The sequence below is a fragment of the Bison bison genome, unplaced genomic scaffold, assembly GCF_000754665.1.
Source record: "Bison bison bison isolate TAMUID 2011002044 unplaced genomic scaffold, Bison_UMD1.0 scf7180017864345, whole genome shotgun sequence".
In the NCBI taxonomy this organism is placed as follows: Eukaryota; Metazoa; Chordata; class Mammalia; order Artiodactyla; family Bovidae; genus Bison; species Bison bison.
In genome coordinates, this window is record NW_011494917.1 from 4,364,680 (window position 1) to 4,380,544 (window position 15,865).

At 45.1% G+C, this 15,865-nt stretch overlaps 1 protein-coding gene across 1 annotated transcript in view; it reads right to left on the minus strand.

Annotated features, from left to right (window-relative positions):
- The window catches only part of LCP1 (lymphocyte cytosolic protein 1 (L-plastin)), a 65,901-nt gene that overhangs the window by 41,775 nt on the left and 8,261 nt on the right, over nt 1–15,865 (minus strand). Inside the window, exon 2 of the mRNA XM_010854634.1 lies at nt 741–828. Coding sequence (XP_010852936.1) covers nt 741–804 — 64 coding nt within the window. The 5' untranslated portion in view covers nt 805–828. The remainder of the gene's footprint in view (nt 1–740; nt 829–15,865) is intronic.

The window sequence follows — 15,865 nt, forward strand, 5'->3', positions numbered from 1 at the left end:
CTGGAAAATCCCATGGACGGAGGAGCCTGGTGGGCTGCAGTCCATGAGGTCGCTAAGAGTCGGACACGACTCAGCGACTTCACTTTCACTTTTCACTTTCATGCACTGGAGAAGGAAATGGCAACCCACTCCAGTGTTCTTGCCTGGAGAATCCCAGGGATGGCGGAGCCTGGTGGGCTGCCATCTATGGGGTCACACAGAGTCGGACACGACTGAAGCGACTTAGCAGCAGCAGCAGTCACTAAGTTATATATCTGACTCTACAGAGACCCCGTGGACTGTAGCCCACCAGGCTCCTCTGTCCATGGGATTCTCTAGGCAAGAATACTGGAGAGGGCTGCCAGTTCCTTCTCCAGGGGATCTTCCCGACCCAGGGATCAAACCCGAATCTCTTACTAGATGGTAGATGGATTCTTTACCACTGAGTCATCTGGGAAATAAGGAATACTGTAAAAACAAAGGAAATTTTAAAAAAAAAGACAAGCTATAAAAGCTGAGACTTAGTGGTCATTTCCAGGAAAAGCTACAGGTGAAAAAGGGCTCATATGCCATGTTTTGATAGAGAAAGAAGTAATTTTCTTGAAGAATAGCTTTCAAAAATATTTCCCTAGCTCCTGTAATCAATAGCACAGTATTCCTGCCCTTTCTACTATTTTGCTCATGTTACCAGTCATTGATTCTGTCCTGAAGCTACTAAAAAAGTAGAGAATTGTGTGACTTGAGGTATCAGGTTCACTCACCCACTTTGGCAAAAGCTTCTCTGAGCTCCAGCATTTCTTCGTCGGACACTGATCCTCTGGCCATTTTTTACTGCGTTAGGCAACAGTTCTGCAGAGAGGGGACAACACAGGAGTGACTGATATGCATCTTCTTAAGATACCACATCGAGAAGAAATTCTTATTTAGTAAGTAAAGAAATATTTCTTTGCACCCCTTATGACTTATAATTATCTTCCCAAAAGGTAAGAAACAGACTTTTTCTTATTTTATCTTTTTCAAATTTTTTAACTTTTTACTTTATATTGGAGTTTAGCCAGTTAACAATGTTGTAATAGTTTCAGGTGGACAGCAAAGCAACTCAACTATACACACATATGAGTGAGGGAGGGAGAGTTGCTCAGTCATGTCTGACTCTTTGCGACCCCATGGACTGAAGCCCACCAGGCTCCTCTATCCATGGAATTCTCCAGGCAAGGATACTGGAGTGGGTTGCCATTCCCTTCTCCAGGGCATCTTCCCAACCCATTCTCCCCTAAAATCCCCTCCCATCCAGGCTGCCACATAACACTGAGCAGAGCTTCCTGTGCTCTACAGACGGTCCTTGTTCATTATCAAAGAAATAGCCTTTGTCTTAACTGGACTCCACTTTTTGGTCTCCAGAGATTGTCCTCAACATCCAGAAAACTAAGATCATGGCATCCGGTCTCATCACTTCATGGCAAATAGACGGGGAAACAATGGAAACAGTAACAGACTTTATTTTGGGGGGCTCCAAAATCACTGCAGATGGTGATTGCAGCCATGAAATTAAAAGAGGCTTGCTCCCTGGAAGAAAAGCTATGACCAACCTAGACAGCATATTAAAAAGCAGTGACATTACTTTGTCAACAAAGGTCCGGCTAGTCAAAGCTATGATTTTTCCAGTAGTCATGTATGGATATGAGAGTTGGACTACAAGGAAAGCTGAGCGCAGAAGAATTGATGCTTTTGAACTGTGGTGTTGGAGAAGTCTCTTGAGAGTCCCTTAGACTACAAGGAGATCCAACCAGTCCATCCTAAAGGAGATCAGTCCTGGGTGTTCATTGGAAGGACTGATGTTGAAGCTGAAGCTCCAATACTTTGACACCTGATGCGAAGAGCTGACTCATTTGAAAAGACCCTGATGCTGGGAAAGATTGGGGGCGGGAGGAGAAGAGGACAACAGAGGATGAGATGGTTGGATGGCATCACCAACTAATGGACATGAGTCCATGAGTTTGAGTAAACTCCAGAAGTTGGTGATGGACAAGGAGGCCTGGCGTGCTGCAGTCCATGGGGTCGCAAAGAGTCAGACACAACTGAGCGACTGAACTGAACTGAACTGAAAGAAGGTCCACACTGTTTCTCTCCTCCCTGTTATCCAGGCTGCTCCTCACGTCAGGAGATGGAGCTGATTTCCTCTCCTTGAATCTAGGCTGACTCTGTGACTACTGTTAGTATTTAGAGGGCTGGAGAAAGCCATGTCTGGGCTGGAAACTTCTGCTTCCTGTGTTCGGGAATGCTCCCTCCTTCTGGGATGCTCATCCTTGGGATGGTCCCTCTTGGAAACCAGCTGCCATGCTCTGAGATGTCTAAGCCACAGGAAGAATGATAATTGGATGCTCTGGTTAATGGTCCCTGCTGAACTTCCAGGCAGCAGCCAGGATCAACTGCCAGCCAGCAGAGCGAGCCAGTTTGGACATTCCAGCGCATTTAAGCCCCTGGGTGATGAACACAGTCCCAGACAACATCACATGAAGCAGAACTGCCCAGAATTCTGATACCAAGAGAATTGAGAGATAGGTTTAAAACCCCGACATTTTGGAGTAGTTTGAAACACAGAAATATATGACTAAAACACAATTTTCACATAAATGTCATTTTTAGGGATATGGTTATGTTCATATTTCAAATGAATATGTTTGGCCAAGTCAACAGATAACTTCAAAGGCAGTTATCAAATTTCTCTAAGTATTTTAGAAAAGAGGAAGGGAATCTGATTGTCTAAGAAGTCTAATGGGAATTTGAGGGACTTTTTAGGTATTCTCAGAAAGGCTAGTGTTGATTAAGAAACTTTGCTAGTACTGGAGTAATTTCCCTTTCCCTGCGCATGATTGCTGCCCTCTAGTGGGCAGAAAGAGAATGCAACAGAAAATGGATTTGTCTTTGGATGGAGGAGCCTGGTAGGCTGCAGTCCATGGGGTCGCCTTATAAGAGTCGGACACGACTGAGAGACTTCACTTTCACTTTTCTCTTTCATGCACTGGAGAAGGAAATGGCAACCCACTCCAGTGTTCTTGCCTGGAGAATCCCAGGGATGTGGGAGCCTGGTGGGCTTCCGTCTATGGGGTCGCACAGAGTCGGACACGACTGAAGCGACTTAGCAGCAGTAGCAGCAGCAGTGATTTTTGCCTGGAGAATTCCACGGATAGAGGAGCCTGGCAGGCTACAGTCCATGGGGTAGCAAAGAGTTGAAACGACTAAGGGACTAACACAGTAGCTAATTCACAGGCCCATGTTTCAAACAGGAGTTCCATTAAAGCTTACGGAATTTCCCAATGCGGAAGGGATAAGTGGGGTGAGAAGTGTTTCTATTTACATTTGGGGCATTTTAGTGAAGTTACTGACTTTAAAAAATATTTAAAATTTGTGACAGAATGTTGTTTTAAATGGATTTCCTTTTTTATATTTGCACTTCATTTCTGCTGTACTTTTTCTCAGTGACAACGAACCACACAAGACAGTGAAGAGTTTTAACACAAACCTGTTGGCCAAAAAAAATGCATTATGCTCAATTTTGCAAATACACATCCCGTATTCACCAACTCACTATACCGCCTCATACATTTATCCCATGTATTAATAGTTTCAAACTTTCATTTTCCTAAGCAACCCTCTGTGAACTGAAGCCCGAGGGCAGTACCTTCACCCAAACTGGGTAAGAGGACATTCACGGGGTGTCCTGTGAATGCAAGTTCTGTGTTTCTTGTAATGTCCCACAGTGAAGACTGACGGCTCGGCTACACGCATTTGCACTTCATAGAGCAGGAATCAGAAGCTCAGAGAAGTTAAGATTCATATCTCAGACCACAAAGCCGGGTAGAGTCTCCTCTCCTCTCCCATGCTGTCTGTTCAGGACGCTTTGCATCTCTCTTAGACGCTCATTTCATCCACCCATTCACTCATCCAGCAATAATTGAGTATGTATTGGATTGGCCAAAAAATTCGTTCGGGTCTTTGCATTAGCTGCTGACCTTAAACAGACTTTTTTGCCAACCCAATATATAACATGTCTGGCCTATGCGAGATTAAAAAAAAAATAAACTAGAATATGAAGTGTGTATCCAGGTGTTCTAGCTTAGGAAGTTTTTGCTTTCCTGTGTTAAGAAATTAAGGCTTCTGTTGGCAGATACCAGTGTGTAATTTTGCATACTTCACTAAATTCTTATGACTAATTTGGTTTGATTCTTCTTTATACTCAATACCAAGACGAGAAGGCTCTCCTCCATTATATTTTAGCAAAGTCTTTGGTAAAGCCTGGCCCTTCGTGTTTTGGGGGTGTCTTATTTCTTGGTTCACAGATGTTCACAGGGTTACTAGATACATCGATTCACTTACAAATATTTATGAAAACCTACTACAAGGCAGGCACTGTTCTTCATTTGAGGTGAGTGTGCTGCCCTAGCCACTCTGAAAACATGAACCAATGTTAAAGATCAAGAGAATGAACGGGGTCTCTGAATCTAAACTTGGCCTATTCTTTGACAGAGGACTTTTAGATTTTAGAGCACGTGAGTGAGTGGTGAGAAAGACGTGTAAAGAGGCGGGGAATGAGACTGCCTTTTAAGGATCAAGGGCAGGGTTGAGGAAAAAGCAAAGAATTACAGCGTTGGGTGACAAAGAACATCTAAAGATCATGGTTCAGAGGACTTCCCTGGTGATCCAGGGGTTAAGACTCCACCTTCCAATGGAGGGGGTGTGGATTCCATCCCTGGTTGGGGAGCTCAGATCCCATGTACCTTACAGCCAAAAAACCAAAACACAACATAGAAACAATATTATAGCAAACTCAATAAAGACTTTAAAAATGGTTCACATCAAAAAATAAAAAAATAAAGATCATGGTATAGTGGAAAAACAAAAAATACTTCAGCATGAAAATTGCAGGGCCCATTCAAATAAAAGATCTAGGGAAGGAAATAGGGTTATTTTAAAACCTTCTAAAAGATGTATATAAATGGGGAGGATTAACTCAGACAGAGGATCTCAGGGGAGGATCTCTCAGAGAGAAATCAGTCCTGAATATTCATTGGAAGGACTGATACTGAAGCTGAAACTCCAATACTTTGGCCACCTGATGCAAAGAACTGACTCATTTGAAAAGACCCTGATGCTGGGAAAGATTGAAGGCAGGAAGAAGGGGATGACAGAGGATGAGATTGTTGGATGGCATCACCGACTCAATGGACAAGAGTTTGAGTAAACTCCGGGAGTTGTTGATGGACTGGGAGGCCTAGCGTGCTGCAGTCCATGGGGTCGCAAAGAGTCGGACACGACTGAGTGACTGAACTGAACTGAACCAAGATGCCAAATAGTGAGACAGCCTTTCAGTGAAAAAAATTCAAAACCCTCCCTGGTGGCTTAGGTAAAGAATCTGCCTGCAATGCAGGAGACCGGGGTTCCATCTCTGGGTCAGGAAGATCTCCTGGAGAAGAAATGGCAACCCACTCCAGTATTCTTGCCTGGAGAATTCCACGGACACAGGAGCCTGGTGGGCTACAGTTCATGTTATGGGTCACAAAGAGTTGGACACAACTGAGCAACTAACACTTCCGCTTTTCAGTGATTTAAAAGCTAAAGGGAAAGAGAATAGATTGAATTCGTTTGAGAGGAGAAGCAGAGAAGTAGTCACCAAACTAAATTACTTCGATACTGTTTGTTGTTTGTTGAGCCCAAACAGGAATAGATGTTGAGGGAGTATTTCTTTTACCATCAGAGTGAGCTGTAAATCCTGGAAACACAATCCAACTTGTATCATTTAGCACAACTCCCTCATTTTATAGAGAGACAGACTGAAGTTCCAATGAGATGAAGTGCTTTGCTTATAAGTCTTCAAAGCACTTGCCGGGTAGGGTCTGTAACAGAAAGAGCAGAGCAGCAGAAGGCAGGAGTGACCATTAATCGGGCCATTAAGATCCACAACTACGGAACAGACCCTTTAATTAAACAGCGTTTCACAGAGCAGGGCAGGAAGAAGAGGTAATTAATGGAAAAATTTGCAGAGTGGACCATTTCTAAGAAGGACATGGCTGGGGTTACACTCATAAGGTACTTCACACAGTCTATTAATATGAAAAAAACATTTGCCCATGTTAATTCTTGTGTGTTTGATGGCTTGTGTTGTAATTATGTGAGTTAGTTTCATAAAGATAATTGACGAGGGTCTGTTTGTAAATTACTGGCACCATATTGGCAGCTGACTCTAGAGAGGTCACTGCAGTAAGGAGACTGGCTGTGGTCATTTGGAAGCTCCCATGTGGAGCTTAGAGAGGTGGCTGAGGAAGGCGTGTCCCTTCCAGGGCGTGAACGAGCCCTTTCTCGCAGCTTCTGCAGTAAGTGGGGTCCTTTTAAATGATTGCATCATCTAACTATAACTTTGCCAAGAACCACTTTAAGGTCTTTTGAAAATCAGTGGTGAGTTCTGGAACCCCATTTCTGAACCACTGCCCAAATCATAAATCTAAGAAGACAAACCTCACATCATTCATCTAAGTCACGTCTGGCCGCTCATTTTTCTGCAAGCACTTAAATTTATTAAATCAATGATTACAGAATCCCAGGACATTTGGCCAAAGAACGAACCAGTCGTTCTTTTCAGAAGGTTATTTTTAAAGCCTCAGGAAAATCAAATTACCACTCCTACCCCCCTCTCCAAGCTTCAAAAGCCACAAAACCTGTTCCTTCTTTTAGGTCATCGAGTTCTAAGTCTCTGTTTAAAGGAGGCTGGTATTTTCCAGATGGGTAGTGAAAAAGAATTTCTCAGAATGACTTCTTACACTAAAAGCATCTCACTCAAGTTCCCTGAAATCTACATGTAGAAACTACTTGTAGGAGTTTATTACAGAACACAGTGCTGGAGAACTTACAGAAGGAAATGCATGCTGTAAAATGAATGTTAAAATGGAAGCTGAATTTTCTCTGAGGAGTTTCCTAACTGACAATGAAAAGAAGCAGAAAGGCTGATAACACGTGATCTGTGCAGAGTGGAACGGCTACCTGGGCTCACGTCATTTTTGAAAGCAGGTAATGCTGTGTGGGTGGGTACTTTGATTCGATAGATTGATACCCAATTACATAACTGCTGGGATCAGAGTCCTATCTGTAACCTGGCATTACATTGCCAAGGGACTGTTTTGAATGTGCCCTACTTTTTCTGCAACTTGACACAGTGGGGAAAGTACAACAGGAAACTGGGGACCCAGGTTCCCAGCTTTCCCTCTGATTCAGTACGTATCCAGGAGAAAACTGTACAACTTCCAAACCCCTCACTGAGCACTAAGTAAACCCCAAACAACACGACATCCAGAACATCATCGATCTACCATCTCTAGCCCTGCACTCTGATGATGAACGAAGTGAAACATACAATGCTTAGGATTCCAAAGCCAAATAAAATCCCCATAAATTTTTGGAAAAGCAATCATGCTACAGTTGTTATCAGATAAGGAAGGAATTTTGCTTTCCCTTAATCCTGTTCCCTTTCCTTTACAAAGCGGAACACTGTGTGGTCAGCGGGGGCGCAGGGGGCATAATTTTCTATGTATGCTTGGAATACCATTTCTCTGTGGATACAGATACTCCAAACTTTCACAGACAGGATGATTCTCAACACGTATTTTTCAAATGCCTTTGTTTTTAAGAACCAAATAACGATGCGTGTGTGCCAAGCCGCTCAGTCGTGCCCGACTCTTAGAGACACCAAGGACTGACTGTAGCCCGCCGGGCTCCTCTGTCCGTGGGATTCTCCAGGCAGGAATGCTGGAGTGGGTTGCCACGCCCTCCTCCAGGGGATCTTCCCCACCCAGGAATCGAACCCAGGTCTCTTATGTCTCCTACACTGGCAGGTAGGTCCTTTACCCCCAGTGCCACCTGGGAAGCCCCAAAATAACTATAAATGTCCTCAAATACAGACGACCATTTAAAGGGGTCCTTGTGAATTCTGCGGTCAGGTCAGAATCTCTTTTAGATTGCCTGTTCTCTCCCCGCAGACACCACTGGTTCTCCCAAGGCTCTGCAGACGGCAGGACTCTTCTCTGCAAGTCTCAGAGGGAAACACGCAGCAGTCAGTGAAGCATGGGACACTGTTCCCGCACAGGCTCAGCGGCTCTCTCTCTATCTCATGTGGTGAAAACACCCCCGGGGAGCCGGCAGCCCCAATTCCTCCAAACCTGATGGACCTGACCTTGCTGTGGGGTCTCTGTGATCTGATCAGCCTCAGAAGCTGAGGGGCTTCTGCAGCTGCATTAGCAATGGCACACAGAGCCCAGCTCTGGCCCCAACTAAGGAGTGCCCAGCTCCCCACCTCCCCTCCCAGCACACCCCAATGGCTGTTTTCTACCAAGCTGCCCACTCCACTAAGGATGCGACACAGGGTAAACCTCTGGCAAGCAAAAGGGATGCTCCAGGCTGGAGTTGCCAGGCCCTCCTTGCCTTGGCCTCTGTCTCCTTCCTGGGGCTGTAGACAGTGATAGTCTTGGCATTCACATCTAGAAAGACCACAGCTACCCTTCATTCCACATTCAACCACAAGGACTTAAGATCCAGACTTTCACCTATTGGAAGCTCAGGGAACCCCAAACACGTCTTTTCAAAAAGCTGAATATTATTAAGGGCTAGTTGATAAGCCACTATGACAGCATTGTCTCAGTATCAGACGTCATTCATTTCCTTCATTCATTCACTCCACCTATGAGTCTATGTGCAAAGTACCGCCCTGGTTACTAGGTACAAGCAAGGGACTCCCTGGGACGTCATGAAGCCCACAGTTAAACGTCAAGTTTCAGATCCAACACAGATGACAGCTCGTTACTGTCAAATGGGTAACAGAATGAAAAGAGTTCTGAAGATCAAAAATGAACCCATGAAAAGGCTAAGCACAGGGCTGCAAGGGTCGAGGGGGGTAAGATGAGATAAGAGTAAGGAATTAGCACAGAAGCTTATCAAAACATAAAAACACCAAACATCGCAATCAGCCCGTGCAATACAGGGAAGCAGATAATTTATACATGTGGACATCTCCAAGGAAACCACAAAACTAGCAGGGAGTAGAAAAGAGAGCTTGGGGATTGGGAGACCCAGGCTGCTACCTGTCTGTGCAACATCAGGCTCCACTGAGCCTCTCTGGGCCTCAGCTTCCTCATCTGTAAATTGGGAGATGAAGTCCCTTCCGTGTTAAAAGTTCCAAGTCTGTTCACTAGCTGACAAATGTAAAGTACAAGCTAGAGCCAGGGTGAAGTGTGTTTCAAGTGAGCCTAGAATAAGGGCCAGGGGCCATGAGGAGCTGTGGCCGTGGCCCTGAAGCATCTCTGGGGAGAAGAACCTTCTCTGCAGTAGACCCAGCATCTCCCAGCCCCACCTGGTTCCTGCTCTTACCTCAGCGTTGGGAAAAGCTCTGTCCTCATGCATTCTCCTCACTGACCCAGGCAGATGCCCATGGCTCAGCGGCTCCACTGCTCATCCCAGAGCAGGGAAGCTTCCAGAACGCCACGTGAGCTCTGCTTTCTGGGAGGTCGCTGCACACATCTTAAGTCTGGCTGCTCCAGTTCACTCCTGGTTTCTAGGCAAGACTGCACGCGCGCTGTCCCAGAAAGAGAGCCATCTACTATTTTCTCAAAAATATCCAAATAAGGCAAGCCGACAAACTCTCCGGTGTCTCACATCCCTACCCTGTAACCTAAATCTTGGCTGATATGATGAAAGTGCACTCTCTTGGGCTATTCTCAGAGGGAATTACAGAAGCGGCTCGATTCATAAAAATTCCGTCACATGCCTTGGTGAGAGCCACTGGACCTTCAAAAAAAAAGTCTTTAGACCTGTTTTTGGAGGCTCTCTTTCTCCCAATCTTTAAATAGTTTTCTTTGCTATCTTCTGGGTCTATGCCAAGTTCCTTAAATGAGAATACAAGAATAACAAGAGTCATAGGATGTAGAGATAAAAGGACCAGATTTCCTATCTGGTCACTCCCCTATCACAGAGGAGTGAAATGACACCCAAGTTAAAGAATGTGCCCAGTGTCACAGAGCTCACTGGGACTGCAGTCCAGGGCTCCTTACCTCTCCTCTTTCCTTGATAATAAGTTTTCAAACGTAGGAGGGAATGCTGTTCTTTAAGTAAGACCTGCTCAATGTAATGGGAAAGTACAAATGCCCCATGATTTCAAATATCTTATGAATACAATTTCAGGTATGTTTCTTGCACTGGAAGGAGAACTTAGTCTAGGTAACGAGAAGGCAGTGTCCAGGTACAGAGTACAAACAACACATGCCCATTACAATGTACAAATCCTACCGGCACTTTCAGGGTTACAATGACTGAGGCAGGACGAACGCCCTGTGTATTTATCTGCAACTTCATTTTTTACTTTGCAGGAAGGACTTCTGATAGTTTTAAGCAGCCCAAAAGTAAACCACAGTAAGATAACTCACACTGAGGCATAACATTCTAAAAACAAAACGCCAAATTCATAGGGGAATATGAAAATGACACCCTCAGACATCTCAGATTAGCAAGGTTTGAGACATCCTGTCCTTCCAGCTGCTGAGTGGGGCTCTGTGAGTCCTTCCTTCTCTGAGGTGCGGTTCAGACCTCTATGGCTCAGCCCCCACATCAACACCTCCATTTCTCCCAGCAGATTCTGAGATCACAAACCATTAGTCATCTCACAGCACTGCCTCGTGGCTGGTGCTAGGTAGGTACGCAGGAAATCAGTTGTAGGTGTGAACAAGCAAACCCATAAACTAATGGTACCCAGGGCTTGAGAAGGCTACGGTCACCTTCTTTGAGGAGCTAAATACTAACATTTTCATGTGAAAGTTAAAAGTGTTAGTTGCTTAGTTATGTCTGACTCTTTGCGACCCCATGGACAAAAACCTCTGTCCATGGGATTCTCCAGGCAAGAATACTGGAGTGGGTCGCCATTTCCTCCTCCAGGGGACCTTTCTGACCAGGCGTCTCCTGCATTGCAGGCAGATTCTTTACCATCTGAGCCACCAAGGAGGCCATTCTTGTGTTCACACTTATCATATCCCTTCCACTGAGAGATACAAACATCAAAACAAGGCAAGCGGATGCGTCAAGTTTATATGAGGACACTTGGCGGGAAAAGCGACTCTGCAAGTGTCCCTCGGCTGTCTCTGAACTGGGCTGGGGGTGTTCCTGGGCCCTCGCCTCCAGCCATGGGCAGGTTCCGGCCGAGATAGCAGGGCCTGGGGCTGAGCAGTTTCTGTGAACCCTGCTGGCCACAGCTGGTGCCGCGGTCCCTACCTCAGTGTACAGTGTCTCTGGAGCCGAGTCCTGCTGCGGGGGAAGGGACTGTGGCGTGGAGACAGATCAGGACAGAAAGGAGGGGAAAATCAGCCTGGATGCACAAACTCAACAGGAGCACAAGCAGGAAAGAACTAGGAATGGCTGCCAGAGTTCACCCGAATATAATTTGCACATCACTATCCGGACTGTGAAATTGCTCCTCTGGTAATCCTAAGTGTCCACCGCTAAGTTGTTTTAGTTGCTCAGTTGTGTCTGATTTTTGGGACCCCATGGACTCTAGCCCACCAGGCTCCTCTGTCCACGGGATTTTCCAGGCCAAAAATTGGAGTGGGTTGCCATTTCCTTCTCCAGGAGATCTTCCTGACCCAGGGGTCAAACCCACGTCTCCTGCATTGGCAGGCGGGTTCTTTACCACTGAGCCACCAGGGAAGCCCCCTCAAAGGGTGAATAAATTGGCTTATTACATTCAGTAGAGCATGCAACAAACCAAACCAACTGAAGAACAAATTCCTGAATAAGGCCCTCTGAATTGTCATCCCCACTAAGTCAGTAGGGATGGAGAATCCCCTGGTGGCTCACAGGTTAAAGTATCTGCCTCCAATGTGGGAGACTCAGGTTTGATCCCTGGGTTGGGAAGATCCCCTGGAGAAGGAAATGGTAACCCACTCCAGTATTCTTGCCTGGAGAATCCCATGGACGGAGAAGCCTGGTAGGTTACAGTCCATGGGGTCGCAAAGAGTCGGACACGACTGAGCGACTTCACTTTCTTTCACTAAGTCAGTAAATAATAGCTCTGTGATATTTGGCATTTTGCTGTTTTTACTAACTTGTTTTTAGAGTAATACATGTTTATCTTAGAGTAATATATGTTCATCTTAGAAAATGTACGTGAGTAAAAAGAATAAAATATAAACCACCTGTAACTCCCACACCTAGTGACGACTGATCTCTTTTGGTGTATATGCTTTTACATGTTTTATAAATATATACACCGTGTATGAATGTACACTTCTGCTTTCAGTCAACATCTGCCAAGTACCTACTCTATTCTAGGTCGTGGTTGGATGCTGGTGATGCAAATACAAGATGCGGCCCTGGCCTGTTAGGTAAGGGAGAAAGACACCAGTCACTAGAAAACAGGGGGACTTTTTAGATTCGCAGGAAGGGGGAACACAGCTCTCCCCAGGGGAGACATGCACGGTGTCCCGGAAGTAGTGAGATGTGACCTGAGTTTCCACAGATGGGAGGAGCCTGCTTAACGATCAGTCTTTTCCTTATACAGAGCAACGAAGCCGTACGCTCTCCACAGAAAGGTTATTTATGTTGGGCCAGAGAAAACAACAGCTAAAGGACAAACGGAGGGCGAGCTAATGTTCCCTCAGTGGTTACTCAACACTAAACGTCTTCTATGCAGTATCACACTGAATTCCACCACAACTCTATGTGGCATAACGATTATTTCCTCTTTATAGATGAGGGAACTGAGATTTAAGTAACTGGCCCGGGGTTACATCGCTCTGAACCAGGGAAACCTCAGACAGTATGGCCCTGCAGCATGAGAAAATGGGAAAATGGGGGCCCTGAAAAGGGACGCTCCTCCCCAAAGTCTCAAAGTGAGTCACTGAGTCATCAGAGAAGAGGAGAAGAGCCTCCAGAATCCTACTTTGGTCTAAAAAGTATGAGAAAAACACAAGTCAATTATGGGCTTCCCTGGTGGCTCAGATGGTAAAGTATCTACCTGCAATGTGCAAGACCCAAGTTCGATCCCCAGGTCAGGAAGATCCCCTGGAGCAGAAAATGGCAACCCACTCCAGTATTCTTGGCTGGAGAATCCCATGGACAGAGGGGCCTGGTGGCTACAGTCCATGGGGTCCCAGAGTTGGACACAACTGAGCACCTACCAAAGTCAAAGAGGTTTAAAAAAAAAAACAACCCTGAGATGCACAGTCCACGAAATGTAAGATGGACTTACATCTTCTGTATTCCATATGTGGATGGGGAAGAGGATAATGGGAGGAGTTTCTTCCACTGGTTTCAAGAACAGCACACGTTTAGTTTAAAGCTTTACCGAGGCTATAACAAGACCACTTTCTCCCAGTCTAAGCGAGTGTGAGGGCATGACAGGTTTCTTACAAACCTCATCCAACCACTGATGATCTTATCTTTCTTTATGAAATTAGGCTTGCTATATACATAAAAAAGAGTGAACTAGGAAATAACATCATAAAGCAAAAAGATGCTGGATTTTCTGATGCAGTGGCTTCTTCCTGCATACTTGCATACACATTACTTAAATTCTATGAGTCTCGGTTTCTTTATATGTAAAACGGGGATATCCAAAAACAGAACTACCATATGAACTACCATATGAACTACCTCTTCCATAGAGGAAGAAATGGCAAACCACTCCAGTGTTCTTGCTGGGAAAATCCCATGAACAGAGGAGCCTGGCAGGCTACACTCTGTGGGGTTGCAAAGAGTCGGACATGACCGAGCACTCACGCACACACACATACACACACATGAACAACCTAAGTGTCCATCAACAGGTGAATGGATAAAGACGATGTGGTACGTATATACAATGGAACATTACTCAACCATGTAAAGGAACAAAACTGGGTCACTGGTAGAGATGTGAATGGACCTGTCATACAGAGTGAAGTGAGTCAGAAAGAGAAAAACAATTATCATAAATTGATGCACATATAAGGAAACTAGAGAAATGATACAAATGAACCTAGTTTCAGGGCAGGAACAGAGATGCAGATGTAGAGAACAGATGTGTGGACACAGGGCGGGGGTGGAGGGTGGGATGAACTGGGAGATTAGGGTTCACAGACTATCATGTGCTAAACAGACAGCTAGCGGGAGCCTGCGGTACAGCACAGGAAGCCCCGTGTAGTGCTCCATGATGACCAACATGGGCAGGCTGAGCGTGGAGGTGGAAGAGAGGGTCAAGAGGGAGAGCATATGTATATACACACAGCTGATTCTTTATCTTATATGCAGAGTACATCATGAGAAACGCTGGGCTGGATGAAGCACAAGCTGGAATCAAGATTGCTGGGAGAAATATCAATAACCTCAGATATGCAGATGACACCACCCTTATGGCAGAAAGCGAAGAGGAACTAAAGAGCCTCTTGATGAAAGTGAAAGAGGAGAGTGAAAAAGTTGGCTTAAAGCTCAACATTCAGAAAACAAAGATCATGGCATCTGGTCCCATCACTTCATGGCAAATAGATGGGGAAACAGTGGAAACAGTGGCAGACTTTATTTTCTTGGGCTCCAAAATTACTGCAGATGGTGATTGCAGCCATGAAATTAAAAGATGCTTGCTTCTTGGAAGGAAAGTTATGACCAACCCAGATAGCATATTCAAAAGCAGAGACATTACTTTGCCAATAAAAGTCTGTCTAGTCAAAGCTATGATTCTTCCAGTAGTCACGTATGGATGTGAGAGTTGGACTATAAAGAAAGCTGAGCACCGAAGAACTGATGCTTTTGAACTGTGGTGTTGGAGAAGACTCTTGAGAGTCCCTTGGACTGCAAGGAGATCCAACCAACCCATCCTAAAGGAGATCAGTCCTAAATATTCATTTAAGGACTGATGCTGAAGCTGAAACTCCAATACTTTGGCCACCTGATGCAAAGAACTGACTCATCTGAAAAGACCCTGATGCTGGGAAAGATTGAAGGTGGGAGGAGAAGGGGACGACAGAGGATGAGATGGTTGGATGGCATCACCAACTCAGTGGACATGAGTTTGAGCAAGCTCCACGAGTTAGTGATGGATAGGGAGGCCTGGCATGCTGCAGTCCATGGGGTTGCAAAGAGGTGGACACAACTGAGTGACTGAACTAACTAAATAGCTATAGCTGATTCACTCTATTGTACACAATTACATTCCCACGAAAATAATAATGTCACAGTGCTCATCCATAGAGCTGTGTTAGAATAGAACAAGACAAAGTATGTCAACTGCACAAAGCAGTGCTTGGTGAAGGAGGAAGAAAGGAAGGAAGGAAAGGGCAGAGGGAGGGAGGGAAGAAAGAGACAAATAAAAAGGACCAGAACTTCTGTTACAAAATTATCTTGGGGGAAAAAACCCAATTTCCATTATGAATTGTATGAAATATTATGTAGAGTCACTGCTTAAAATTCACACTTGTTATGTGTGTGTGTGTGTAAATCTAGATTTCACACTTATGCTTTATCTTCAAATGATCTTAGCTTGGCTTGCTCTGGCTCCTGTACCACTTCTCTCCTCCGGAGTCCTTGAAGTCAGTTTCAAAAGCAACTGCGGAATTAGTAGATGATACGCACCAGAAGCCAACAGGAACACTATTGGCTGATCTCATGCTGAGTGGTCAAGGGACTCTGGGCTCAGTCTTGCCTGAGATACTTATTGTGGAAAGTACCTTCTAACAGTTGAGGAAGTGTGGCCAGAGTGGGAAAATGTTAATCTTAAGATTAGCAATCTTAAGAAAAGCCTGACCACATCCATTATGAGTCATGAAACGAGAAGAGATCTCTGAGTATTGGTGATGAAGACCGCTGGCCTACGACTCCTCACTCT